General features: G+C 43.4%; 1 protein-coding gene across 1 annotated transcript; it reads right to left on the bottom strand.

Annotated features, from left to right (window-relative positions):
* Positions 1 to 2,644: 2,644 nt before the first annotated feature.
* Positions 2,645 to 24,958, bottom strand: Rtca (RNA 3'-terminal phosphate cyclase). The gene is made up of 11 exons (XM_032897430.1): positions 24,806 to 24,958; positions 24,617 to 24,717; positions 23,344 to 23,487; positions 19,723 to 19,846; positions 15,985 to 16,043; positions 14,483 to 14,624; positions 12,636 to 12,760; positions 10,694 to 10,752; positions 7,945 to 8,039; positions 6,908 to 7,012; positions 2,645 to 2,988 (listed from the first exon to the last, which is right to left on the bottom strand). The coding sequence occupies exons 1-11, from the start codon at positions 24,848 to 24,850 to the stop codon at positions 2,887 to 2,889; spliced, it is 1,101 nt and encodes a 366-aa protein (XP_032753321.1). The 5' UTR covers positions 24,851 to 24,958; the 3' UTR covers positions 2,645 to 2,886.
* Between the last annotated feature and the right edge of the window lie 464 nt (positions 24,959 to 25,422).

Below are 25,422 nucleotides of genomic sequence, written 5' to 3'. Positions count from 1 at the left end.
AAAAATTTGTTGTGGTGTAGTTTAATCCCAACCCTTGGGGAGGTGGGGCAGGGGGGGACACAGAAGGATCTCTGTAAATTCAAGGCCAGCCTGATCTACAGAGTGAATTCAAGGATACTTAGAGCAACATAGTGAGAACCTATCTCAAAACACACACACACACACACACACACACACACACACACACACACACACACACTTTTACCGGAAATATGTATGTTAATAAGTAGTATGGGGTTTTTTTGTTGTTGTTGTTATTTTAAAAATGAGACCAGGTATCGTGGATGAACTGCTGGAATGAAACGAAGTCTAGAGGGAATGATAGCAGAAAGTAAGTTTGGGGCTTAAGTTGTGTGCATTACTGAGAGCTATTAAGTGATATATTATAGAAACCATCACCTTTTCCATCTGGTAGGAGAAAAGCAGAGCAAAGTAACTGGCTTAGACTGAGCAATCTAATTCCAAAGTTGATTGTTTTCTGAAGAGCTTAACCAATTGGGGCTGGGGAAATGGCTCCCTGGCCAAAGTGCTTGCTGTGCAAACAGAAGCATCCACATTCAGACCCCTAGGACCCACACAAAAAGCTGCCTGTGATGTTCTGGAGAGATGTTCGAGGTTAAGAGCACATCCTGCTCTTCCAGAGGATGCAAGTTACATGCCTGCAACTCTAATTCCTGAGGAAGTCATCTTGATTTCAACCTCCGGCCTCCACCTGCATTGGCACAGACAGAATACACACACACACACACACACACACACACACACACACACACACCATGTGCTCACAAGCACATTCACACAATCAATAAATAAGTAATCTAATGGGCTTCCCCAAATGTTATTTGGAAAAAGCTTTATTTAAAGATGCAATTTTGCAATGAAGACTTATGTATACCCTGAAGCTCATATATGGAGACATAAATGTGTATCTTTGAGTAGGCTTTCAAAGAATAATAAATCAGGTTCTTACTTATCTGAAAAATTTTCTTACAGTCTAGGAGAATGCAAGATACAATAAGAGCAAAATTAGAATAAAAAGAAAAGGAAACCCTGTAAAACCTTCACTTGTAAAGAGGAAGAGCAGGTTGTGAAAAGAGAAGCTAAGAGCCCACTAACCCTTTCTGCTTTCAGGCCCCTCAATTTGAGGAAGAAATATGTGAGCAGCAAAAGTTGGAAACCGATTCTCTAAATTAAACTCCTGATGTAGGCAACAGAAAGTAAAGGCTTGGTGAAGAGCCAGGCTATGAGTCTAGAGAATTAGTTTCAGGTTTTTGGGTGTGAGACTCAACACCAGTCTCTGGGCTGCCCTTCCAGTTCTCTGCAGTGAGTTATCAGAGTCCCGAGAGGACATTCTTAAAGAGCCAGGCTGTGAGTGTACGCCGTAAAACCAACACTTGGGACATGGAGGCGGGAGGGTCAGGAGTTCAAGTCTAGCCTCCGAAACATAAGGAGTGCCTGGCCAGGCTGGATTACGTGAGACTCTACCGAACCACCCAACCCGAACACTCTAAAGTATGAAGCTGAAGATCTGGACCGAGCGTCCAAAGCACAGAACTGTTCGTATTTGTTGGTCCCTTGTGAACACATGGAAACAAAAGTTAGGGTTAAAATAGGAGCTGAATTTTCTTACAAAATGCAAATGAAGTCCCCTGTGGAAGTAACAAAGCTTTCTTTGTAGCTGTCCTACCTTTTTTGAAAAACTGAGACAGGACAGTGGCATCGGTGCCAATGCCAACCATACTCTCACCATGCACAGGTGAGTCCTTTGTCTCACCCTCAGGTGCCCAGTCTGCACCTAGCGACCCTCAACAATGCTGATACATCCTACAACAGAAAGGGTCACACTACCCTGAAGGAGACCCAACTTACCATGATTGAAAGCTTTACTCTAAAATACTCTCTGTTCTTTTCTTAATAAGCCTATGTTCACTCCAGTTGTTTACCTGCTCCAACTCTTCGATCAGATACCCTGCAACAGCACCCACATTTACAGGAACCTCATGCACAGACATGCAGCAGACTGAACTGCAACGACCAGGTTCACTCGAGCCATAACCTCAGCTGCTTACAAGGAGCAGGGAGCTGTAAACTTGGTGTTGGGCAGGTATGGAGCAGCAGAGAGTGATGGCGCCACAGTGCTGTTCTAGAGGCCTCTACTATTCGAGAATCCTCCAGTCCAAAGGCAGACATGCCTGGGATGAATGTGGCAAAACCTGCTAGGGCTAAAATAAGATCCTTAACGGAAGCACTGCTCTCGTGCACTGAAGTCCTAATTAAGTAGAGTGAGTGCCGTTTGAATGCAAGCTCTGTAATACTGCAAGTACTGAACTGATAACCAAGCAGCTACCGAGTGTGTAATGGGCAAGTGAGTGGCGTACGTACTACTGACAGACTGGACAGAGATGATTCATGTCACAGGAAGGACAGAGTAAGTGAGACTTCACCTAGATACTCAGAAAGGAGCTGCATTCAAAACTGATGAGTTATTATGTTGAATATTCCAGATAATGTTTCTGGATCGCGGCTGACTCTAGGTAGCACAAACTACAGAAACTGCAGGTAAGGATACTAGAACTCACCAATTACAGATCAAATCTATGTCCCTGGCTTAGTTTGTTACATGAAAAAAGAAGCAGCTCATATGTAGGGTATAGACAACTATTTATTTCAATATTAATATTGAATATTAATATTATAATATTCACCAAGTCTATCTTGGGAGATATTCAACAGACTTAACATGATGAGGCATTCTCAGCCACGGAAAGAACCAAACTTCATCTCCAAAGCGAATCAAGTCCTGTAACGCCTGACGTCTTACTCACTGTGCTGCAGCATGTATGGAGTAAGTTAGCACAACAAGGAGGTAGAGCGTGAGTGAACACCCTAGAGGTGTGGATTTGCCATCCCAATTCCTTCACACTCGATGATGTAAGTGTCCTTAGAGGCATCTTCTTCCTCTTCTGATTTCTTCACAGTAAATTTGGCCTGAAAGCAAAACATGAGTATGTAAGTATACACGAAGAGGACAGAGGGCAACCCTACAACCAGGTAAGGAGACAGTTATGGGATATCAAACCCATTTGTTGAAGAAGGTACACACATAAAAACCAAGAAACACGTGAAGAAATTCAATACTTCCTTTGTCCTAGGACCGTGGCTCTCGTTCACTGCTGTTGAGTCTGTCAAGATAGAGACTCAGGCTCTGCTCCACACGCACTGACTAAGAACAGGAGACATGTGCAGCCAAGTCAGGTGCGGATTCTGAAGCATCCTCTGTGGCTGGCGAGAAGGCATCTCTTCTAAAACATGCATCTGAACCACTTACCTGTCAGGTATGACATTATCTGCTCTCATTAAATTTTTCCTGCCAATTTAGTTTTCTAAATACGTAATTCAAGAAGCGAGCTCAGAAAGGGTAGATAGGGCGGAGGGTGGTGGTGACTAACATCCTTCACCACTGAGCTCAACGCTGTAGCTCCCACTTGTTAGCTAAAGCTGGCTCTGAAATACGTGATCCCTGTGACCATGCTCTGGAAGTGCCACCTTAAAGGCAGCTGCAGTCCCTTTTAACAAAACAACTTAAGTCAAAACAACTGAATGATTTAAGATTCTGGCAAAGGGATTTCAAGTACGCCTTAACGAGCATCCTCTGTGGCTGACGAATCTCTAACATACAATTTGACGCCATTATTCTGTGGTCTTACTGACCAGCAATGTTCACAAGCTTTCAATTCCCATGTATGTAACAGTGCACTGTATAAGTGGACATCTAAAGATCATGGTCAAGTGACAAACCTGAACACAGCAAAGGAGCCGAACTTGTATGCAGTTATTTGTCTGCAGTTTCAAATTACAAACATGAAAATATGAAACACAAGCAAGACACTGGGAGTCACTTCCAGTTTACGCCTAGACTTACGGAGCCTAAAAGACGGTCTGGTTGAAGGCTCTGATCTCACAGATGAACTATCTGTACAGAAGCACAGGAAAATAAAGACACTCTGGTGCAAGTCACCCAGCAGCAAAGAGCTGGGTGTAGGAGGTACAGACGCAGGAGGCTGAGGTAGAAAAGTCTTGAGATTGAAGCCAGCCTAGACTACACTTAGTGAGACTCTTTTTCAAGAACTCCCCTGCCTCCGACCATACTCACAGTTGAATAAGAAACAAGAGTCACAACCCCAGTCCAGGGAACTTTCTGTTGTGTACTCTCTTTATGTAAGTGGCTACAAATATACAAAGTCCTGTAAAACTAAAGGCGACAGTGAATAAAACGTCATACAGATTAGCAAGGGCGCCAATCTATGTGATAGAAAATTATAAATACAGCATAAGTAGAAATGAAAATAAGTGAAGGGGGCTGAAGAGATGGCTAAGCACTTACGAGCACTGGCTGCTCTTGTAGAGGACCCACCTTCAATCCCAGCACCTACTACCCAATCACCTAAGACTCCAGTTCCAGGGCACCACACATTCTCTTTTGGCTTCTCAGGGAACCATGCACAAATATGATACACAAACATAAATGTAGGAAAACCATTCATACATATAAAATAAAATAGAAATAAGTTTAAAAATAATGATAGGGGCTTGAGAGATGACTCAGTGGTTAAGAGCACTGATTGCTCTTAACCTGAGTTTAATTCCCAGCAACCACATGGTGGCTCACAACCACCTAACGGGATCTGATGCCCTCTTCTGGTGTCTGAAGACAGCTACAGTGTACACATATATGCAAAATAAATAAATCTTAATAATAATGATGATGATGATGACGATGACGATGATGACGATGATGATGATAGGATCAAGCTCAGTGGTAGCATGCTTGCCCAACACACACAAATCATTGGTTTGAGTTCCCAGGATGATAAAACCACAACAAAGGGAATCAAGAATATTACAGATAGTCAATTCACTCCTGTCTTGTGTGTAATCTACCTTCCATTCTCATCATGTTTCCTGACTTAACCGAGACCTAACCATTTCTTATCACAACAGCAGCCAAGCAGAGCAGAGGCTGTGAAACAGTGAGTGCAGAAGGAAAAGCAGATGACGGGCTTTGTGCACTGACTGGGCTGTTATGCCTAAGCTCTCTTCAGCTAGTGAATTATTTTGGTGGCAGAAGGAGTGAAGAGGGCCTTTGAGACAGGGTCTTGCTATACAGCACTGGCTGGCCTTGAAGTCCCGATCCTCCTGCATTCACCTCCCATGCAACAGAATGATAGGACTGCACCTCTACGCCTAGTTCATTAAGAATATTCTGTCTCCCTCCACCCCTCCTCTCCCTCTGTCTTCTTCCCTCTGTCTGTCTCTTGACAAGGTTGCTCTATGTAGCCCTGGCTGTCCTGGAACTAGCTCTACAGACCAAGCTGACCGTGAACCCAGACATCCACCTGTCTCTGCCTCTGCCTCTGAAGTGCTGGGATTAAAGGCATACACCACCAATGCCTTAGAGTGCGTGTGTGCATGTGTACGTGTGTGCATGTGTGTGCGTGTGTGCATCTGCACGATCAGGTGTTTCTCATTCTCTTTGCTTTTTTTTTTTTTTTTGCTTTTAGGAAGAAAATTATTATAATTTAAAATATACTCTATAAAGCACAGCCTTTGCTTCTTTTTATTCTTTTCTCTTCTTTGTTTTTGAGTTTCTTTTGTTTTATTCATTGTCTTTTTTACTTGCTTTCTTGTTTTCATAAGAAAGGGGAGTTGGAAGTGTAAGAAGCTGGGGATCACCTGGAAGGAGATGAGGAAGTCTGACCAGAATATTTTATATGAAAAAATTATTTCAATTGGAAAAATAAAATGAAGAAAGAAGAATATTCCTTAGGGACTGTGTAGTTCTCTTCCATATACCTTCTGCTGTTCTTGCTGTCAGAGTCAATCTTTTTGTTTTTTTTTTTTTGGTTCTTTTTTTTTTCGGAGCTGGGGACCGAACCCAGAGCCTTGCGCTTCCTAGGCAAGCGCTCTACCACTGAGCTAAATCCCCAACCCTTGTCAGAGTCAATCTTACGGCCTAGGCTGGCCTGATGTGCTACACAGACAAAGCTGGCCTCTGACTCCCAAGTGGCGGATGGCAGGGATTTACTACCAGGCCTCGTGTGAATTCCTTTTGCAATTTCAAAAAAGTCGGCAACCTCATAAAACTTGAGTCATAAATCTTACAGAATTATATTACAGAGAATATAGCAGTCGTGTGTGGTGGCTCCTGCTGTATCCAAGTACTCCATAGGCTGAGGCCAGGCCAGAGGATCACAAGTTCCACTGTCTACCTAGGAAGTTCAAGACCAGGCCAAAATATATACTGAGGCCTTGACTAATAAAACTAAACTAAAACCATGCAAAACAATAAAAAAGAAATTCCAAAATAAAAAACATGCTACATTACCAGAAAAGAAGAAGCTCTATGTATTTGTAGTAATAAGGTGAGAAGCAATTTGAAAGAAAAAGAACGGTGGCTTTACTAGCCAAAGAGTATACTTTCTATAAAGAGGTTAACATTAATTTTGCAGTGAAATTTATCATCATCATCACCATCACCATCACCATCATCATCATCACCATCATCATCATCATCATCATCTTAAGAAGAGTACTGAAGAAAAGGTATGAACATGAGCTCACACAATGTTAAAGTAGAGACCTTCGCTGATACTCAGGACTGCAACACTGTGCTGGGTGCTCAAAACCCAGGCTGCCAGCCAGAAGGCTGCCACACGAAGCACAGGCAGCTAAGCGTGCCCGCTCTGCTCACACTCCTGGCCCACAGTGTGTCACAGGAGACAGGGAGCAGATGCCCAGGCTGCTGAGAGCCCGCCACACAGGGAGCCCACGAGCGAAGCCAACCGTGATTACTGCTGGGCTCCTGTCTCGTAACCCAGTCAGTCAGTCTTTCTGACATAACACTCACCTTTGCTAGCTGTTCAGCAAAATGTATAGCAGTCTGCGTGTGGAGTGTGACTGGTCCCGTCTTTATCCTGGAAATTCCACTGGCTAGCGCCATGAAAATAATTAGCTATCAAAAGGAACAAAGAAGAAAAATCTCACAAATATGCTAATATTCAGATTTATAAATTCTACAACTGCCCATGAGGAAAATACTACTAGAAATCAAAATAGCTTTTAAAAAAAATTAAACATATGATTTCTATTTTCTTTATGTTTCTAGAAGCTTTACACAGTGACACAGAGCAAGTGTTAACCAGACTATGTAGCTTGGTAAAAATGTTTAGCCAGACTGGCTTTTTTCTTTGTTTTTGTTTTTTAAACACACGGTTTCTCTGTGCGTGCTGTCCTGGACTCAATTTGTAGACCAGGCTAGCCTCTAACTCACAGAGACCCATCTGCCTCTCTGCCTCCCAGGTGCTGGCATTAAAGGCGTGTGTTATCATGCCTGCCTTACAAGACTGACTTTTAAAAATTTATGTTTCAGAATAAAATGAGAGCTGGATGCTGAAACACTTAACTAGACCTAATATTTCTGTAAGCTGCTGTACATGACTAGTTTTCATACTCTTCTAAAATCCCGTTTTAAAAAGTAATGGAGACTAAGGAGTTCCTGGGAACATGAACTTAGGAATAAGGAAATGACTATACACAAGGAAAACTGTCCCAAGAAAATGGTCAAGAAATACTAAAGAGCCCTCCTCTCCCTTCTCCATCTCTTCTTGCTTCTGAGGACCAACAGCAAGACTCCACCCACACAGGCAAGAAGAGCCTACCACTGAGCTAGCAGGATGGAGAATGTGAGGGGAGAGTGAGATCTTCTCTGAACAGAGTAGTGGTCCAAATGTGTGTTCAAGACTGGAAATACCTTACATTTAGACCAAGAGAATGAGACGGACTAATGTGTCTGGATACTTGATGCCATAATTAAAGAAATTTTTATGCAACATAATTATGTTCAAATCTGGTAGGGAAAAGGTTTTGATCTGAAAAGTGTCATACCTGGTCTTGTAGATACTCGTCCACAGTGCCACCATGTCTAAGATTTGCTAACAGCATTTCAGCAGCTTCAATTCCAACCTTGTCTGCATTTACACCTAAAACAGGCATAGTAATAAAGTGACAACAAATTACTCCCAAGTCACCAAGTTTAATTGAACTGAGTAAGGTGACATATACTTGAAATCCTGGCACTTGGGAACCTACAGCAAGACTGTTCCAAGTGCGAGGCCAGCCTGAGCTAGAGTGAAATTCTGCTCAGAAAAGCAAACCATCAAACAGTTCAACTGATGCGTTAGCACTGCTGTAGCACTGTTTTCAGGATTCTGGACTTAACCAGTGCACCTTTCAGGAAGGGACTCAGTGTTATTTACTCTTGAGAAATGTCAATGTGTCAAAGCAAAAGTGGAGAAAAATAGGTCATTCGGTACCCGCTTAAAAATGCTAATTATGGATCTAGTGAGATGGTTACATGGGTAAAGGCACCGAGGCCAAGCCTGATGATCCAAGTTCAATTCCCAGGAAACAAAGTGAAAAGACAGAGCTGACTTCTAAATGATGTCCTCTGGCCTCAAGATGCTCCCCGGCATTTATTCTTAATACCACTCATGGGCTGGGATGTGACTCAATGCACGAGGCGCCTGCCTGGGGCATGTCAGGCTCTAACTTACCCAGAACTATGAGAAAGGTACCAAATCAGAACAAAACGCAGACTGTGGAGACTGGCACAGTCAAGGGCACTGGCTGCTCTTTGGAGTACCCACATGATAGCTCTGTGATTCTAATTCCAGAACTGACACCTTCTTCTGCTCTCCTCAGGTACCAGGCACAAAAGTGCTACACAGGCATACATGAAGGCACAATATATATATTTATTATATATGATTTAATTTTTCATAATTATAAATTATATAAAAAATTTTTAAAGTCATATGCCACCACCTGGCAGCACTTTCTTGTTTTGTCTTTTTAATATTTATTTATTTTATTTATATGAATACACTGTAGTTGTCTTTGGACACACCAGAAGAGGAAGAGAGAATTAGATCCCATTACAGATGGTTGTGAGCCACCATGTGGTTGCTGGGAATTGAACTCAGGACCTCTGGAAAAGCAGTCAGTGCTCTTAACCAATGAGCCATAATTATATATAATTTAATTTTAAAAATTATAAAACTAGTTTACAACAAAGTTAAAATTCAAAGTTATACCTCAGTTTTCAATTTAAAACTTGTGATTTACACAAGTTAGAATTGATCAGACAATTTAATCGGAATTAAGACTTTTCAGTATCCTCTTTAGAAGTAACAGGTGATATTCTCAGATCAACTATGTAATAAAGTTTAGTCTCTTTCACTACTAAACCCAGCATTTAGGGAAGCTGATGCAGGAGGCTTAAATCTGCAGTCTGCTTGGGCTTCAGAGCAAGATACCATTTCACAAAACAACAGAACCCAAATTAAAAAATCTGCACAGGTTCTAGTTTACTTCAAGTTATGCACCTGTTTTTCTTTTTCCTACTTTTCCATACATCAAAACTCTTCAGTAGAAGGGTGAATACGAAATAAGACTCCCGGAAGTACAGAAAGTCAAACTCCAATATTCTTTAAAAGAAACCCTTGGCTACAAACAAGAATGTCTTTTTTTTTTGAGCTGGGGACCGAACCCGGGGCCTTGCGCTTAATAGACAAGAGCTCTACCACTGAGCTAAATCCCTAACTCCAAAGAGCTGCTTTTTTTTTTTTTTTTTTTTTTTTTTTTTTTTTTTTGAGCTGGGGACCCAACCCAGGGCCTTAGCAAGCTCTACCACTGAGCTAAATCCCCAACCCAAGAATGTCTTAAAAACTCAGAATAAGGCTAATTTTGCTTACATTCTATATCTTTACATTTACTGGACCATAAGTACACACACACACACACACACACACACACACACACACACACACACACACACACACACACCCTTGAGGAAACTGTCCAGAAAAGCTGTACATAAAATCATCTTTGCAAGGTTCCTCCTCAAACTGTTCACAGGAAAGCCCTGAGATGAGAAAACCGGACAAACCCAATGAGACAAGTGTCCTGAGCTTTTCCAAATGTCAGTACCATCAGATTTAAAAAGGAAGGGCAGGCAGAGAATTCTGTACTTAAGGCAGACTAAGCTGGGCATGGCGGTGCATGTCTGCAATCGCAGCAGCATGTGGAAAGCTAAGACAAGAGGATTGCTAGGCTGAGCTATACAGCGATTACCAGGCCACCCAGGACTGACCTTGTCTGAAGAAAATCAAATAGACTAATAAAGTGGAGTAAGACCCCATAAACATGACGGCCCAAAGCTATGTGAACATAAATACACAACCAAAGCCCATTTTGTTTCAAGGCAACTTATTTAAGTTAATGTGTGGCTATGTCTGTTAACAAACTCTTCAGGTATAAGGCAGCACTGTCATCCGTGGGTCTTAGAAAGTGCATGCTACAGTACTCATGGCTGAGGCATGGTTCCCACACTGCAATGCTTCAGAAATGCACATAGCATGCAGCTAAATGTTCATGACTGAGGCACCTCGCAGAGGGTGTAGGAATGACTACTTGACATCTAAAAACTTCTCAAAATACGGAGTTGAGGAAAACGAAAAATTCGCTAACTCTAAAACAGAATTAGTTGACTCTTCTCAGTCAGCAGTCTGTACTAAGAAGATAAAGATTTTCTCACTGACAATGGCATTTAAAGACCCCTTTCCTTCATGTGTACCTCTTTTGCCAAGTGATGATCCAGCAAACAAGCAGCCAGTGGATGTCTCAGCAACAATGCTACATAAGAGGGAAAAGTGTAATTACCCACACTGTAATATTCTAAATGTCATGTGAACACAACACAAGAAACCAGTTACTGGTAAACAAGTAAACATATGTCTACACCACAATAATAAAATTCCTCCCACAGACAGTAGTCACCAACAACCTCCCATCAGCCCTCATGGGGCAGGAGGATTCCTTTGGGCAAAGTTCAGGAGACTCTAAACTACTCACATGTAGAGAACATCACCACCCTCCCCTACAAGTTATTCTGTCATTAGTGCTAGTTACAGAACCAAGTGATAAAAGGGACGTTACGCACACTTTAGTTCTGTTTTGATTTTTAAGGCAGTATTATGGTAATGAAGGCAAACACGTACTTTAAACTTTGCAAATTTCTGAACGAAATGTTTGAAATGTAAGTATCCACTAAATACTGTATTCTACACTTTAAAAACATCAATGAAGAATGTGTTTGGTTTTGGTTCTCTGTGTAGCCTTGGTTGTCCTGGTACTCGCTCTGTACACTAGGCTGGCCTCGAACTCACAGAATCTATCTGCCTCTGCCTCCCAAGTGCTGGGATTAAAGGTGTGAGTTACACCACTGTTCAGCCCCTAACTGGCTCATAATAATATTTTAAAGACAACATTACCATACTAAATAATTGTAAAGTAATTTCATACTTAAGGTTTCTTTAAAAACTAAAAGTTTTCTGTTAGTGTTAGTTTCAAAGATTACTTTCTGACAAGCTTAAATATTAAAGGGGACTGGAGAGAAGGCTAATAAAACTGCTCTTGCAGAGGACCTAAGTTAAGTATCCAGAACTCACTTAGGCAGGCTCACAACTGCCTGGAACGCTGGCTCCATGAGTCCTGATGCCCACCCTCTGAACTCCACAGATGCCTGCATTCATCCACATCCCACAGGAAAACACACAGACATAACTAAAGTAATAAAAACAAATCTTAAAAACTTTATGTTCACTCCAATTGTCCCTCAGTACTCATGGGGAGGTCATTCCAGCATCTACACAAGGATACTGAAATCCAAGGGTGTTTAGGTCGCTTATGTAAATGGTATCATATCAATTAGCTCACATCTATAATCCCAACACTCGGAAGGGGAGGCACCAGGATTGCTGAAAATCTGAGGTCAGCGTAGACTACAGAGTAAGATCCTGTCTCCACAAACCAAGCAGCATGCTGGGCGTGTGGCTCATGCCTATGCTCCTGGAAAGGAAGCAGGAAGATCATGTGTTCAAGGAGATCCTTGGCTACACACAAGGTCAGTCAGGCTAAACTACTGCGTGTGACCCTGTTTGGAAAATCAAAAACAAAAAGGAAATGACGTAACATTGGTACCAAACTTGTAAGCACACACTCATACCCCTTTAGTTACTTAGAACAGTACTGCAATAGACATGCACTTTGTCATAGCTGCCACAGTGTGCTGTTTAAGGAATGACAAGAGGGAAAGAATGCCTGTATGCATCTACAGTTCAGTTTTTCCCCTAATACTTTTATCTGGAGTTGCTTGAAACAGATAAAGGCCCTACAAACACAAGGATCTACAAACACATGGGGGAGGGGAGAGGAAGATGACTTTTTATTTTGGTGTTTTTGATTTAAGGTATTATATTAATGGACAGCCCTGGCTGACTTAAAACTTGCTTTGCAGATTCTGTGACCTTCCTGCCCCCGTCTCTTGAGTGTAGGAAGTACAGCCACGTAACAACACCAAGCCTCAAACACGACGATCACAGTAATTCACCGACTGTTGTTTTAGGTAGGAATGCCCTTATAAATACGCTGAGGAACCCTAAACTAAGCGAATGCCCTACAACTCTTGACGAGGACAATGACTTCAGGGTCTTAACTATTTCTCCATCTGTGCTCACATGATTCCGCTGCCATTGCCGAAGGCTTGGTCCCTGGCCTCCTGCACAGGCTGGATGCTGACGTACAGATCCCGGATCTCCTTCCTGAGGCACCGCACAGCTGCCGCCGCCATATCTTTTGCCACCTATTTTGGCAAACCAGAAAAGGAGAACAAATCTGTCACTGGTTGTGGACCGTCACTTTTAGTCCTTTGAAAGTGAGTGACACAGCTTTTCCACTCCCAGACAGGGCACTAGCTTCTAAGAAACATTTAAGTGAAGACATTCAAATTAGACTCCGGGGAACTGGAGTGTCAGCTCAGTAGTTCAGGGCACTTGCTGCTCTCAGGAGCTGGGTTCAGTTCCCAACACCCACATGGTGGCTCACAGCCACCTTAACTCACTTTCAGCGGACTTGACACCTCTTCTGACCTCTGCAGAGGCCACACATGTGGTATACATACATACATTCAGGCAAAACTCATGCACATAAAATAAATCGGGGGCTGTAGCAATGGCCCAGCAGTTAAGAACACTGGCTGCTCTTCCAGAGAACCCACATTTGATACCAAGGAGCCACGTGGGAGCTCACCAACATCTATAACTCCAATCCCAAGGGACCCAACACCCTCTTCTGGCCTCAAAAGCCACTGCATATACATGAATTATAAATATATGTGCAGGCAAAATACCCATACACATAAAAATAATAAACAATACAAAATCAAAATACAAAACAAGGGGCTGGAGAGATGGCTCAGGGGTTAAGAGCACTGACTGCTCTTCCAGAGGTCCTAAGTACAATTCCTAGCAACCACATGGTGGCTCACAACCATCTGTAATGGGATCAAATGCTCTCTTCTGCTGTAACAGCTACCATATACTCATATAAATAAAATAAATCTTTAAAACAAAACAAGTAAGTAGGGGCCGGAGAGATAGCTCAGGGGTTAAGAGCTTTGACTACTCTTCCAGAGGATCAAAGTTCAAATCCCAGTACCCTACCCACATGGCAGCTCGCAACCATCTGTAATTCAAGTTCCAGGAGACCTGACTCCCTCACACAGACCTATGTGCAGGTCAAACACCAACGCACATAAAATAAATATATATAAAAATCTTAAAAATAGATAAATTAATTTTTTTAATTAATTAAAAACCAAAAGTTCTTCCAGGCATTTGGAAGGCAGAGACAGGAACAACTCTGAATTTGAGGACAGCCTGATGTGCACGGTGAGTTCCAAGTCAGCCAAGTAAGACCATGTCTCAAACAAAACAAAATAAATACGTTCCTTGGGCCATCTTGGTTGAGGCGGCTCAGTGGGTAAAGCGCCTGCCTGCTGCCAGGCCTGCCGACACGAGATAGAGCTCCAGGGCTCACACTGTGGAGGGAGAGAAATGGCTCCTGTAGGCTGACCTCTTTTACCTCTATGAACACACTGTGACACGAGCCCCAACCCGTACCTCCACATGTGCACCATGGAATGCAGCCTAATCCCTACCCTCACAAAATAAATAAAGTAAAAAAAAGAATTCTCAGGCTGGGCATGCAGCTCAGGTAGTAGTGTGTCTGACCAGCATATATAAATCCTGGGGTTTATGGGGTCTGTAAATTCAAGGTCACCATCAGCTATATCAGAGATAAGTAAGTCTCTATTTTGAGAAAAATAAACTAACAACATTTTGCTAAAAGGAAAATATTCAGAAAGCCTGGGCTATTCATGCTACCTTTTAAAACAAAAACCTCAAAAGAAAGAAAAATAAACAAAACCTCAAATTGTCTGAGACTCTTATTTTGAAAGAAAAAAAGAGTACTCTCAAAATCATCAAGGTGTCTATACACTTCTAAGAACACTATGACAACTTACTTTTAGTGGCAAAACACCGGCAACGAAAGCTCTCCCATAAATCTTAGTCACAGAGCCTCGATCAGTCAGATTTATTGGGTCCAACCGTTTAACTGGTGACATTCGGACAATCACTTCACCACCCCCTTTTGGGTAATAGCCCCTAGGAAACATAGAACAAATGCATACTTAGTGACTGAGGACGGGACAGAGCTTAACAATGCATCATAGTGACAGGAATGACACCAAAAGATAGAAGATTTGTAGGAGTTCATGAAAAGCCCTATATGATATCTGCAATCTCAGATGTCGGCTCTGTGGTCTCAAGTTACACATGAGGACTGAAATTATGCCCAGAGGTATAGCTCCGAGGTAGACTGCATTCTCAGCATGTATAGCCCTGGGTTCAGTCCACAGCACCCACAGAAACCATCTTCCTAGTGACACGAGACTATCAGGTGCTCAATGGTTACAGCACAGTGACTACTGCCTAAGGTAGGCAGAACATTCTCCTCACCACAGCAACTTCTATTCTAAGTTCCGTCAACACTGGCTCTGCTAGTTTCTACTTTCTAGATCTAAAGTAGCACAGGACAGTCATTCAGATTAATACTTGAGGAATATCTAAGCAGGTGAGCACTGATAAAATTAACTGTCCTGTTCATTTACTGCAGATGCTGAGAGCTGCTGTGCTTCCGCTCCATTCACGAACCTCCACCTGGTAAGATGACGCAGTTCACCATCTACTTAGATTAAGTATGGTTGCAAAGAGGTTCCAGCAGATGAACAAGAGTGAATGCATTCAACAGTCCGAATAAGAAATTATTATTTTCTATTCTTAAATATGATTTCTAATTTTTATGTGAGCATGGGATAAATAACATGAACTTAAAGGTACAAAGTAGTTTACGACAGCAGACAACCTAGTTAGACTATGACAGTGTGAACGTACAAGGGAAGATGAAACTGGACAGGAAACCTGGGGCACTGCGACCATAACACACTAAGCTCCATGCAGAACATGTGCTTGGACAGCACAGGACGGTCTTACACAGACATCCCTAAATTCTGACTCCCCTGTGGAGCCATCTCTTTATGATCCTAGAGTGCCTTGTGCAGCTGTCCACACACCCTGATCCCTTCGCCTGTTCAGAGGCATGGATAACACAGGAATGAATAACACTAGCTATGAAGAGCTCCACGTAGAAATTCCCATGAAAGTATTTCTGTCAAGAAACAAACACCACTGGTAGCTGGTAAGGTCCTATAGCTCTACAGTTTATGTCCAAGCCACAAAGTATGGCTATTTTCTGTAAGAAATATATCACAAAACACAATGTATTAAGAGTATCCACGTAGCGGTTCTGTAAATCTACCATTTGCCCTATTTTTGGAGCACGCAATAATGAAAAAGGGCAAGGGCTGGAGATGGAACTCAGCAGCAGGGGGCCTGGCACACAGGGCTGCGTTGGAGCCACTGCTGTCAGAAGGGAGGGGTGGGTGCTGAGGACTGAGTAACTTACCTCGTTTTAATGTCACAATTAAATGTGAAACCAAACTTCTCAGCAATTGGCTTGAAAACCTGAAAAAGTCAATTGTTCCTTTAGCTGGCAGTATACACAGATTCGCCAAGTTCAATTAGTAAATGAGACCCGCCATGCAGTGAGCTAGTGAGCAGGTGCTGCAGATCCACAGAGCCACCAAGACCGACACCAACTCTATCGTTCAAAACTGTTACATAGCTGCGTGCTTAGCGTTTACTTAAGCGGGACTGTGCAAGGCTGTGTAATAAAAACAGCGGCTCCACACACTGGATCCTGGAGTGACTACAGGGCAGCCTTCCCGGACCCAATGGACACGGACTTAGGAGGCCACTGGTGAACAGCCTTCCAGTCTGCATTCTATGTTCTCAATACTGTTTAATTTTACTAGATATACAGTGCTTTTTTTCTCATTTCATTAGAAACAGTTTCATGACATCCTAAGTATGCCCCAAGCAGTATTTAAAGGACAAGGCACCGGAGCAGAATTTACTGAACGATCCTCTATGGTGGTTTGCCCTGAAGTTACTGTATTTTGATGCTAATTCCACTGCCCCAAGAACAGCTGCCTAGACCCTTACTCAGAACTCAGGTGACTTCACCAGAACCACCTCCCCATTGAATTTGTAAAATACAGGTGAGGGGCAGGTACAGGATAGAAGGAGGCCTGTCATTGGAGGAAAAGGAAGGATGGGCGGGAGAGAAGTCTGAAGGAAGAGGAGGAGACAGAACAGACAGGAAGGAGAGAGGAGCTGAGAAGCCGTGGCAGGACAAGATGGCAGGTGATGTTAAGATTCTGCTCTGTGTATTTACAGGTTTGTTATTAATGTTCTCAAGGTATGGATGGTACCGGGCATTGTATGTTTAAGTGGGCAATTTTATCTTACCAATTGGGTCAAAGATTATTGTGTTGTGTGTTCTTTTATGTGAGGGTTTGAGTGTAGGAAAGTGTGTGGCTGGGCTGTGTTTCCGCTAAGATATCTAGCAGATATCTTAGGGCACCGAGGCGTGGACCAAGCGGGGTAAAAGACCAACTTACTCTTTTATTTTTATATTTTTACAACAACAATCCTCTAAGTTCTCCACCTCCTACTGCTGCGACCCTTTATACAGTCCCTCATGTCACTGTGACCCCCAACTATACAATTATTTAGTTGCTACTTCATAACTGTAATTCTGCTACTGTTATGAATCGTAATGTAAGTACCTGACGTGCAGGACATCTGCTATGCGACCTCCTAAAGGGGCTGAGACCCACAGGTTAAGAACTCTAAGGCCCGTGTATGTTATACAATGACAATTATAGTTTAAACAAGGCTATGTTCAAGTATCTTTAACATTCATCCTCCACTGTATCGTACATTTACTTTATGTAAAGTATTGTACTGGCTAGTTTGGGGTCAACTGGACACAAGCTAGTATGATCAGAGAGGAAGGAGCCTCCAGTTGAGGAAATGCCTCCATGAGATCCAGTTGTAAGACGTTTTCTCAACTAGTGACCAATGGGGGAGGGCCCAGCCCACTGTGGCCAGTACCATCCGTGCGCTAGTGGTCCTGGGTTTTATAAAACAGGCTTCAAACCATGAGAAGTAAGCAGGCCAGTAGGCAGCACCCCTCCATGGCTTCTGCATCAGTTCCCTCCTCCAGGATCCTACCCTGCTTGAGCTCCTTCCTGACCTCCTTTAGTGATGAACAGCAAGTGGAAGTGTGAGCTGAATTAACCCTCTCCTTCCCAATGCTTCTTGGTCATGATGTTTTCCTCGAAGTAGTAGAAATCCAAACTAAGAAATCTTTTTCTTTTTCCCCTTCAAGACAGGGTTTCTCTGTGTATCCCTGGCTGTCCTGGAACTTACTACGTAGATCAGGCTAGCCTCAAACTCAGAGATCCACCTGCCTCTGTCTCCTGAGTGCCGGCACTGAAGAGGTGTGCCACCAGCACCTGGCTGAAAGTGGCTTTTGCTGCACATTTCCACACACTGACTAAAGATGACAGCACCCATCAGAAAGGCAGGGCTTCAGAAGAAGACGGTGCTTAAGCCTAAAGCCTTGCAAACACATGCGACCTATGGAGACTTTTGCTCAGTTCCCCAGACTATCGCATGTGTATAGGAGGGACATACCACACTACATGCCTTATGTTTTGCTGTTTTTCAAACACAGGAGTCGAGATGTCACCCAGGACAGAGCAGTTCCTAACATGTGTATTTTTCCCCCAAACATTTCAAAACTGAATTTGGGGTAGGGGTGTTAAAGCACAGAGGCTATCTGTATCTAGTGCTGGGTAAGCTGCAGAAGAAAAGGAGCTTTCATGGGGTATGAAAAGGACAGGGCTGAAAACCATTTTGGTAGTCTCTAGTGAATTTGTTCAAAACTGACGAAGGCTGGAAGCCGCTGCTCCTATGGCCTTCAATGCACGTTCGTCACAGAGTACAGCCACTCGGCCTTTACTGGAGGGACACTGGGTCTCAAAGTGTAACTGGGGAAAAACAAAAACAGAAAACCAGATCCTGGGGCTGTCACTGGAGACTGGCCGGCAGTTTGCTTGCCTGGCATGCAGGAGTCTTATGCTCACACTGCACGAACCGGCCATGGCAGTGCACACCTTAACTCTGGCCCTCTGGAGGTGGAAGCAGGGGATGAGAAGTCCAAGGTCATCCTCTGGATGTATCCACCCTAAGGCCAGCCTGGGATATGCAAGACCCTGTCTCAAAGGAGGAATATCCCACCAAGCTCTAAGGCTATGTATGTACAGCATTAGTGCTTCCCGTGACACAGAGAGAGGGCAGAGCTGAGAGAGAGAACAGAGCAATGGCTGGCAGGAGCTGCGGACACAACTAGCTACACAGGGTTTGCAATTTTCTCTCTTTTTAAATAAAACTATTCCACATCTTAGTTGTGGAAGTTGGTTCACAGATATATATTTGTATAAAATTCTTAAAACTACATTTAAAGGAGTAAATTTAACTGTAAAGAACTAAGCCACAACAAACCCAGAGAAGAAAGAAATGACTCACACAGATTGAATGTCCTCGCCTGAAAATGCTCAGAGCCAGAAGTGTCTGACTTGTTCAGAGTCTGTAGTATTTGCACAAACACATGGGATGCACACATGAAATTCACTTGTGTTTCACACATTACACACAGAACCTGCATACAGTGAACTCTGCACCCGTGCTATGACCACAGCACATTACACGGAGTTGGGTGGGAAATGTCCTACTTGTAGCATCATGTTGGTACTTAAATAGTTTTGAATTTTATACTATCTTTAAAAACTGTATTGAGTGTCGGGGGGTGTCATGGGGGGTACTGCACCATTTGAGTGTCGGTCAAGAGGACAACTGCAGGAGTCAGCGCTGGTCTTTCTTGTGTTCTAGGCGCTGGACTCAGGTCATCAGGCTAACACAGTAAGTGCTCTTACCCAGTGAGCCATCTCACTGGCTCGAATTCTGGCACACTTAGAGCTTCAGAGGCACTCGACCTGTACCAGTTTCCTTCCCTAGAAACATGCCAATGCTAAAATAAAAACAGATGATATATATAACATAATTTACATTATACTTTTAGTTCCTTAAAAAAAAAAAATCAGTCAGAACACTAATTTATAATGCAAACCCTAAAGTAAACCTAATTCTGTTCCCTGTCCTACAAAGACCTAGAAAACGTGTGAATAGGATGTGCAGATGCTGCAGACGTTTAAAGAGGCCTGGGCGCCCTTACCATCATGGTGTAGTCAATCTGCGGCGCCATCTCAGCGTTTGTGCCTCCTTTCAGACGGAGCTCCGACGGAGACGCAGCAAACAGGACACAGGGCATTGAGACCTGCATCAAGAGGCACACACTCCTAAGGAGAAGGCGGAACAGCTTCACTGGACTGTCTCTTCAGTCTCAGAACAGCTGCATGTGTTACTGCATGCCCGGTCACCTGAAGCTCAGACAGTGGGACAGTTAGAAAACACTTCAGTGTCTGGAGGGTAAAATCCTGACTCTTCCAGGAGTATTTCAAGGAGAAAGACAAAAGCAAACTGGGCTGAGGTAATAAATAAGTCAATCGTAAATGGCTTCAGTCTCTCGTTTATAAAGTCTGGGTTGAGTACCCAACATCACCAAAAAAATTAAAATAAAAAACGTGGCTGGGCAGGGGTGGCCCATGCCTTTAATTCCAGCACCTGGGAGGCAGAAGAAGGTGGATCTGAGTTTAAGACCAACCTGATTTACAGTGCGAGTTACAGGACAGCCAAGGCTATACAGAGAAACCCTGTCTCCAATATCAAACCAAACAAAGAAGAATAAAACCTTCAAACTTTTTCTAAAAGTATTCTTGAAAGCAGGAGTTCATGACAATGCACTTGGGACAGCCAAGACTAGAAATATCTACCAGCCTATACCTGGGCTGTTACTGTTACCACGCACGTGACACTATGCAAAGATCAAGTCACAGCATTGCTCCTCCTGTCACAGAAATTCATGTGACTAGAAAGAGAATGTTTAACAAGTTTTTTCCTTAGAGTCAAATGAAGAATCACAAAACTTAGTCACAGAATGTGAAGTGTTTTTTAAAAATGAAGTATTTGGTCAGATTTTTAAAATGAACTGCCCTTCTTCAAAATGAAATCAATCACATTAAACAAAGTTATTCATATAGGTTGTCCCCTGACCTTCACACACACCCCAAAGCAGCATGTTTGTGTGTGTGTGTGTGTGTGTGTGTGTGTGTAAGTGTGTGTGTTTGCATATGTGTATGCACAGGAGCATACACTTGCCTACACACATACACAAATACAATAAATACATTTTTTAAAAATTAAGAGGCATAGCAGGTGGTAGTGGCACACACCTTTAATCCCAGCACTTGGGAGGCAGAGGCAGGGGGACCTCTGTGGGCTCAAGGCTAGTCTGGTCTACAGAGTGAGTTCCGTTAGATTGCAGTCTTAAAGGGAACTAGAAATAGCACCTACAATCCAAAGAAATTCCTTTACATTATATAACAGATGCAGGTGTACTACGCTACAGTCTCTATTCCTGTCTGTCTGTCCGTCCATGGTATTAATAATTCTAAAAAATCTTTTACTAGAAAGATCATTTTAAAAATCTCTATTCCTGATAGCACTTTCATCAGTTCTCTAAATATTCACTGGCATGTAGCATTAGGAAAGAAAACACAGGAGATGTAATAGATTCTCCTTAGAGGTGGAGTCTAGGAGCAAACCAAGAGATGTTAGCTTACTTAAAAGCCACAGTTTGCAACTGCTGAACAACTGGCCATGATCTTCTAAGTCACACAACACTTAGAGAGTGTATGTTCTCCTGGGCAAACTTAGATTCTGAACACAGTAAGGAAAATCTCACGTTTAGAGAAGTTAGGAACCACAAAAGCAGACACAGGACAGAACTCCCAGCACTGCCGTCATAGCTAGGGATAAGATGGACTAAGTGTGATAAACACTAAAATGGGCTTTCCTGCTTGGACTCTAATACTGTAATCTCTTATGTGGAACTGGACTATCAACTTCAAACCCAAGGCTCTACTTGCTAGGATATTAGGAGGCAAGGGCTGGAGAAACCACTCTGCCAGCCACATGTGCCACAGGCCTCATAACCTGAGGTCAATTCCTGTGACCAAGATGCTAGAAGGACAGAACTGATTCCCATAGGTTATTCCCTGACTGATACACACATTTCAAAGCATGCATGTTCATACATGTGCACTCACATGCACGTGCATGCACACACACACACACACACACAAAAATGGATTTTCTAAAAATTAGGAGGCATAGCCAGGTGATGGTGCCACACACCTTTAATCCCAGCACTCAGGAGATAAGGAGGGGAATGTCTATGGGTTTGAGGCCAGCCTGGTCTACAGAGTGAGTTCCAGGGTTACACAGTAAAACCCTGTTTGGGGAAAGGGGGAGGGGGGAATTGGAGGCAAAAGACTTCAATTCTAATGTCAATTCTTACCCTTACACCAAGACCTTGGATAGATCAGTTAACACCAATGGAGTTTGACTTCCTAATTTACAACTTGGAAGATTTGGAATAAATGCCTTTTCTTTTTTCTTTTCTTTTCTTTTTTTTTTCTTTTTTTTTTTCTTTTCTTTTTTTCGGAGCTGGGGACCGAACCCAGAGCCTTGCGCTTGCTAGGCAAGTGCTCTACCACTGAGCTAAATCTCCAACCCCTAAATGCTTTTTCTTATAGCTTCAAATTTTATGATTGTTTCGGTTAATTTTTAGAAAGATAGCTGTGACTTTTTCTTCCCTTTTTTTTTTTGTACAAAATAACTAATGATAAGACACCTCAAATTCTTTTCCTTGCCTTAGGAACGAACACTTTCTCCTGACAGATCTCCTTTTAAGCCCAATCATAGATCTTTGCAGAGAAGTCTACTTATACCATAAGTCAGACATCATGTGTTATTAACTAGCTCTCTAAAATAATCACAATTCATTTAAAGTTATTTCTGAACTGACAAATGGTCTATAATACAATGCATTACTCTGTCAAATTCTTTATAAACGAAAATTACAGTTTAAAAAAATTTGCTTTAAAAAGCCATCAGGGGCTGGAAATGAACCTTGGGGGTAACATACCTGGCCAGAAAGCTTGAGGCAGTGGGCTAGCACTCCAGTACCAGGGGCAAAATAAGGAAGCAGTCAGTCAAACAGCTCGCAAAAGCAATGAAACACTACTTCTTCTCAATGTTCTGTCATTGTGGGATGGTAGAGGGGTTCTTAGAAGTTTGTTAAGATATCCATTTCCCAGGAGGCTTGGGTATGTTTTGCTGGGGTTTTGTTACTCGTGTTTTGTTTGTTTTCTGGTAGTGGGAATTGGGACTCAAGCAACTTTACCTAATCAAGCACTTACACCACTGAACTAGGCTACAGCTCCATTTCCCTAGGGAAAAGGGGCTAATCAGGACATCTGAAATTCTTAGACTAAGCATTTCCCGGCTCCTGCACAGCTGGTGATTAAACCCAGGGCCTTGGACATGCAAGGCAAGCCTCCAACATTTTCTAGAGTTACATAGGTGTTTATTAAGACAATAAGGAGAAACCAGGTATAGTAACACATGCCTGTAATCTCATCACCTTGTGGGGGGTGTGGAACAGGAGGAGGATGAGTTCAACATCAGCGTGCATTTTATAAGGAGACCTTGTTTTAAAAACAGAACAAAAAACAACCCAGAAGTAATAACGGCTACAACTAAACAAGCAGGTTTATGGTTTACATTTTAAAAGGGAGAAAACTGAACCTCCAAAGACCCAAAGAGCACTCCCTAGAAGCCAAAGAACTTATATCTGAATCCAGGTCTGAATGGAGGCTTAAGGGAGACATACCCTGCTGTCTTGGTATCTGCTGTGTGGACTCCACCTCTGATCTTCTCGGGTGTGAAGGTTATCTCTGTTGAGCCGATCTCTGCTCCCTCCAGGTGCCCGTCACACAAATCACGAACCATTTCCAGTCCAGATAAATGCTGAGGCCTTCAGGTCATAATACTGCGTCAAAACGTGTCTGATCAGACTGCCTATACCCCACTCTATGCCATAGTTACAAAAGCAATGGCCAGAGAGCAAGGTGATGTCTTCCACAGCAGAACTTTGTCTCGGGTTTTTAATGCACTTGGACTCACTGCTTAGAGGCAACTTCTCAAAGCTTTCAAGACTGGTTATTTGGGTTGCAGTGGTAAACTGTTACAGGTTATACATGTGCAAAAAAAAAAAAAAAAAAAAAAAGGTAAGCCAGAGGCTGGAGAGATGGCTCAGTGGGTAAGAGCACTGGCTGTTCTTCCAGAGACTAGGATTCAGTTTCTAGAACCCACACAGCAGTTCACAACTATCTGTGACTCCTGGTCCAGAGGATCGGACACCCTCATACAGATATACATGCAGGCAAAACACCAATGTACATAAAATAAAAATAAAGATTTTTTAAAAGGTAGTCTAAAACTACCCAAAAGCCACCGATCTTGCCTGAATTTCACTCAATAACCAAGCTGTGACACCTGTGCAGCCTGAATTATGTTCGCCTCATCCCCTAAATTCCCATGTTGAGGCCTCTACCCACACAAAATGTGCCCATTTAAACAGGCCCGTTAAAGGTACAATTAACTTAAAGGGAGGCTATTAGGGTGTGCGGTGATACAATTTGACTGCTGTTCTTATGAAAAGGGAGACTGAGAATGGAGGGATAGGGATGTAGTTCAGTGGGTAGAGCGCGTGCACAGCATGGAGGAGGCCTTAGGTCTCATCTCCAGAACCACACAAACTGGGCATGGTGGCACACAGTTGTAATTCTAGCATCTGAGCGGTGGAGGAATCAAAAGTCCAAGGGTAGTCTCCCTAGCTAAGGAGTTCGAGATTACCCTGGACTAGATGATATCTTGCAACAACAACAATAAGCATACCAGTAGCAAGATGCACAGACGAACTACCCTATTTCAACTGGTCCTAAGAACAACTTGAAGCCTGCCCTATGGACAGAAAAGAAGGGCGAAGGCTGCACTCTGAATGCTGCCCGGTGCCTCCTCCGCCCCACAACCCAGGCTCCGATCTCCGGACTCCCATACCCCCTACCCAAACTCCCACCCCCATCCCCCCCGGCCCCCGATACCTGAGTCCCGGCGTGCTGCGGCCTGCCCGGATCTTCTGCACGCGCAAGGGGAGACCCAGGAGGCAGCTCAGGGCGGTGGAGACCCTGAGGATCTGGCCGCCCTGCAGAGCACCGGGGTGAAGGAACAAGAGAGGTTGAATTAGAGGCCCCGCCACAGCTCGCCCGGGCCCCACACAGCCTCGCACTCACCCCTTCCATGATCCCGCCGTCCACCTCCACCCGCTGCCCCTCCATTGCGGTCGCATGTGAGCCTGGCCTGCAGTAGCCACGCCCCTGCTGCAATGGGAAAAAGACGAGGCGCTGGCAAGCCCGCAGTCCCGACACTGCTCTTCCGGGCCGAGTTCGCCGGAAGGAGAGCCTCCCGGGAAACTGCAGCTATGGGAACGAATTCCTATGTGGACGGGCCCCAGCTGTACGCATGCGCCCCGCCCAGCGCTCAAAGAGGCTGCGCAGGGCGATAGCTACCTGTATTCTACCCAAACTAGCAGGGAACTGGCCTGGCCACAAGAGGGTGACACAGCCAAACCTTCAGGCTCCAGAAGCTCTTTTCCCAACAGGTATAGTCTTCAGTTTTCCCTCGGGCAGGTATTTTATCTCCACAATCACGTGTAGCTCTGCTTTCTCCAGCATCCTCGGGTACCTCGAAGACTGGGAAATGAGTCTGAATTGTGTGATGAAACATCATTGTCGCCTAATCTCGATACTGTATTAACACAATATTCCGGAAGCACATAGATTACTTAAACCAATCTGGAACGTGCCCCAAGATACTAATCAGGGAAGTTCTCATAGTTGAGATTTGGAAT

Source organism: Rattus rattus, chromosome 3, assembly GCF_011064425.1.
Source record: "Rattus rattus isolate New Zealand chromosome 3, Rrattus_CSIRO_v1, whole genome shotgun sequence".
NCBI classification, from domain to species: Eukaryota; Metazoa; Chordata; class Mammalia; order Rodentia; family Muridae; genus Rattus; species Rattus rattus.
This window is presented reverse-complemented; position numbering and strand designations above follow the sequence as displayed.